We start from the raw sequence: 4,465 nt of genomic DNA on the forward strand, positions 1-4,465 counted from the left end.
TTTTGGAACAAAAATATCATATATTGTCGTGTAAAATTTCGGGACGAAATAAGTGACAGTCTATCCATACACTTGCCCCTTACTATTTGACGTTGCTGCAATTTGAATCCTAATCTCCATGATTTTTAACCACTTCATCAACCACTAAACCATACAATTAGGTAATACTTGGACTTGCGTATTCTATTATTTCATTTTATCTAACCACCAAACCTACAACATTGATATCAATACCTTCACAATGAACCAATCAGGAAAGCAAACGTCTTCCACAACGTTTCTCATAAATTTCTTCCACACATATGATAACCAGCTTTGATGCAATATAACAGGGTTAAATATCAGAAGTTAGAAACATCCAGCAGATAGTTTAGGAGTTGATCCGGGCAGAAGCCAGTGGCGGAGGCAGAATTTCTGCTGAGGGATTCAAAAAAAAGGTTAAAATATATAATATATAGAGGCACAAAACGAATTTTGCCTTGTATATACATTGTAATTTTCCGCCGAAAGGGGTTCGGGGATGAACCCCTTCGGCCCCCTAAATCCGCCGCTGGCAGATGCTATCAAATTTTTTCATGTATTTGCTGCTCCTTCAGCATAGAAACTTCACTAAAAGTTCACAGTACAAACAAGAACAGAAAAAGAGAACACTGGAGAAGTGATACAAATGACAGATTAAGGAAACATTAGACTATAAAAAGCAAGAAAATAAAGTCTCCATCTTATAAAATTATGTACTGAATTACACTAATCCTAAAAACTCCGCAAATACAGGATATCAGAGAATAGATAACAAATTTGGAGGTCCAGAGAATTAATCATGAGAGAAAAGCTTTGGCATGGGAATGCAGACAACACTCACAAATAGACACATGTTTCCTGGTTAGATATGAACACACTTTAATTAGCACTGCAGAAAGTGTAACCAAATTAAGACGAGTTTAAAAAGGTACCTATGTAACATAATGACCTGTTTGAAGAATGGAACAAGACCTAATAATAAGTTAACAATCACATAAACACATGCTGCGAAAGAACATGGGAATGCCTAAAACACCCAGAAATAGATACAAACACACTTAAATTAGCGCTGCAGAAAATTTCACCAAATTAAGGTAAGTTTAATAAGGTAAGGATGTAAAGTAATGACCAGATTAAAAGAATCCAACTAGACTATAAAAATCTAACAAAACGTAAAAACATGGAGTGAAAGAAATCATGCACCGCTAGAATGTGGTAAGTGTAATAACAGCTACTAGTGCTTCCAATGTTTAGATAAGATGGCTCTATAATTTAAGTGAAAGCAGCAGTTCAAGTTCAAACATCTATATCTGAAAAGAGAAACAATCCAAACAGCAAGATCATAAACTCCAGCAACAAATTGTAGCTGATAGGGAATATTCACAGAGAAACCTTAGGTTGAAACATAATACATGGTGATCATTTGTAAAAGAATGACTATCAAATGATTGAATAATGTTTCTTTACTCCACACAACACTTGGTTGACATAGATAAGAAGTACATCTATTTGGCAGAAGACTTCACTTCTTATTATCAAACAATCACTACTTTACAAACTTGCTTGCTCACTATCAGAAACAACCACAATTCCACAAATACCACAGGGCTAGTTGTTTCCTTTTAGCATCTAACGGAAAACCTTCTGTGACCCACCTACACTTTATTACTTGGAGCATGAACAGCACCAAGCCATGTCAAAGCGCTTGATGTTCCAAAATATTGAATGATTGTGATCATCAAATGATTGAATGTTGTTTACTTTACTGCATAGAACACATGGTTTATATAAGAAATATCTATTTAGCAGACGGCAGATATTTCTAGCTTGCTATCAGACAATCACCAAATAATAAACTTCCTTGTTTTTTGGGCAAAAGATCATGAAACTTCACAAAGCTAAGAGTTCTATTTTAACAGCTCAAGCAAAACCCTCTCTGATGCACTTGGGCTTATCCCTCAAGAATGAACACCGATAAGCCATGTCAAATACTATATTCCAACAGACTCAAGGAATTTCATGAAACATCTAATATCCTCAACTTCTATCACGTTGCTAGCAAAAGAATAGTTAAACCTTCGACCGACATACAAGCACTCAACCATATATAATGTAAAAATGCACTCATACTGAAAATAAAAATTATAGCTGATTACCACCAAAATCAAAACACTAGAAATAAAAATAAATACTATACTCCAACAAATTATGGAACTTCATGAAACATCTAACAATCTCAACTTCTATCACCGCTAGCAAAAGAATAATTAAACCTTAGACCAACATACAAGTACTCAACCATGTATAATGTAAAAACACACTCATACTGAATAAATATCAGACCTGATTAACACCAGAATCAAAACACTAAACAAGCATAAATGATAGTAACACATGTCAATTAATATTTGATTAGATGAAATCTTGATTCTTACATAAAGTGATGAGAGAGTATTCAACATCTCATACATCAACAACACTAGAACTCCCATCATAATACGACACCACGGAACTGAAAGTTCCCCCTAATTTTACATGTCAATGTATATAAGTCTGACTTCAACTGATAATAAAGGACTTAATTATCCCAGAACCAATATATAGTTGAAGATCACATAATCAGATCAATTGTCAGACACACACACTGATCCATCCATCATGAAATAACATGACATTAAATAGGACAAGTAAATTGAAGAGTTCAAATCTCTTCCAGCAACAGACTCATATCAATAGCCTTAAAGCTATGATCTTTTTTTCTTTCCACCCCTTTTTTTCTCAAGATCAATAGTTAATAAACAAAAGAAACCAAATGGGGCTTTTTCAAATAATTAACAGATCCAAATTTCGAAACCATATTCCATCAAAGACATAATGCTGTGCAGTGAAGATCATCAGAATCAGCATCCATCGGCGGAGGAAAATTGAGATCGAAAGGCAACGGTTTCCGGAAAACTGAGGAAACGATATTATCATTTTCATTGTCACAATCGCCGTCTTCAACAACAGAAGACGACGAGTCACAATCACTCCGGCAGTCGTCCGGCACGACCGGCGGCGACCGAGGATGTTTTCTCGAAGGCAACACCGCCGTTTGCTGACGTGGCGGCGGCCTGGGCCCACTGAAGGATTCTACGGTACTACTCATGCTGCTCGATGTAGGTCTTTGAATAACAATCGGGTGGTTTTCCTGTGAGTACAATCTCGGGTCAATAAACGGGTCGTTAGGGTTTACGGTTTGATTGAAGTGAGAATACGGCAGTAAAGGGAAATTAGTTTTGGCTTTAGGTCCCCGAAGAGTCCGAGCTGCAGTGTCATAAGCTTTAGCGGCTTCTTCAGCTGAATCAAAAGTGCCAAGCCAAACCCTAGTTTTTTTCCACGGGTCTCTAATCTCCGCCGCAAATCTTCCCCACGGCCGTTTTCTGACTCCACGAAACCTAATCTCTTTTAATCCTCCAGATCCAGCCGCCGGTGGAACCTCTGCCGCTTGCTTCGCCGCCGGGGTTGCTCTACCTCTCCGCATGGCCACAAATCAAAAAAATAGCAATGAACTTACCCCTTTGAGACCGATTGGAGCCAATCAAAGATCGAGAAGCAGCAGAGGATTAGCTTCCCTTCCGAAAGCACTTACTTTCTCTCTCTAGAACTCAGCTTTTTTCTCTCTCTAGAACTCAGCTTTTTTCTCTCTCTACTGTTTGTGGTGTGTTTGGGTGAGAGAAAGGAGAGAGAAATAGGGGCTGTTTGTTTTCATTTGTTTATTTTAAATTTTTCTCTTAGAAGCTTAATATAAGGGGGGGTTTTATATAAATTGATTTGGGAGGGAGGAATTGGTGTGGAAAGTGGAAAAAAACGCGGGGAAAAAGGAGGGCGGGGGTTGATTTGGGTAAATCTTAGTTGGATTTCTCAATTTTCTTTATTGTTTTCCTTTTTCTCACCCTCATCTCCTTGTTTTGTTTATTGTTTACTTTGTAATGACAATATAGTCCCTAACATGTTCCTTTTTTTTTTCTAATACCACTAGTAGGTTGTGAGGGAATAGTAAATTTTTATCGTTAAGGATTATGGTGAGATTGATATGATTCCTTATGGATTATATGTTTTGGATTCGAGTTTTAAATACGAAAAAAATCCAATAGAGAATACTTCGCGCTATAATGAATTTTACGCAATGCGAATTTAAATGCCAAAGTAAATACTGGACGCTAAGTGAGAAATCAACTAGAGATCTCGAGTTCAAGCCTTATAGATTTACAAAATTCTAATAAAGTGCATTTTTCACTTTAATGAGCTTTACACGATACAAATTCAAATAAGTCGGAGCGCCAAAGTAAATATCAAACACCAGGTTACAAAATTTATGCTAGGAACTTTGTTGAGTCCCACGTCGGTGGGTGTGGGAGGCTATTTGTCTCGGCCTTAGACAATACTCATCTGATAAGCTAGC

General features: G+C 37.0%; 1 protein-coding gene across 1 annotated transcript; it reads right to left on the bottom strand.

The window, feature by feature from the left end:
- Positions 1 to 2,405: 2,405 nt before the first annotated feature.
- LOC107804908 (ethylene-responsive transcription factor 3-like) lies at positions 2,406 to 3,800 on the bottom strand. Its single transcript, XM_016628858.2, has one exon. The coding sequence runs from the start codon at positions 3,542 to 3,544 to the stop codon at positions 2,885 to 2,887; it is 660 nt and encodes a 219-aa protein (XP_016484344.1). The 5' UTR covers positions 3,545 to 3,800; the 3' UTR covers positions 2,406 to 2,884.
- Between the last annotated feature and the right edge of the window lie 665 nt (positions 3,801 to 4,465).

This window comes from Nicotiana tabacum, chromosome 1 (assembly GCF_000715075.1).
Source record: "Nicotiana tabacum cultivar K326 chromosome 1, ASM71507v2, whole genome shotgun sequence".
In the NCBI taxonomy this organism is placed as follows: Eukaryota; Viridiplantae; Streptophyta; class Magnoliopsida; order Solanales; family Solanaceae; genus Nicotiana; species Nicotiana tabacum.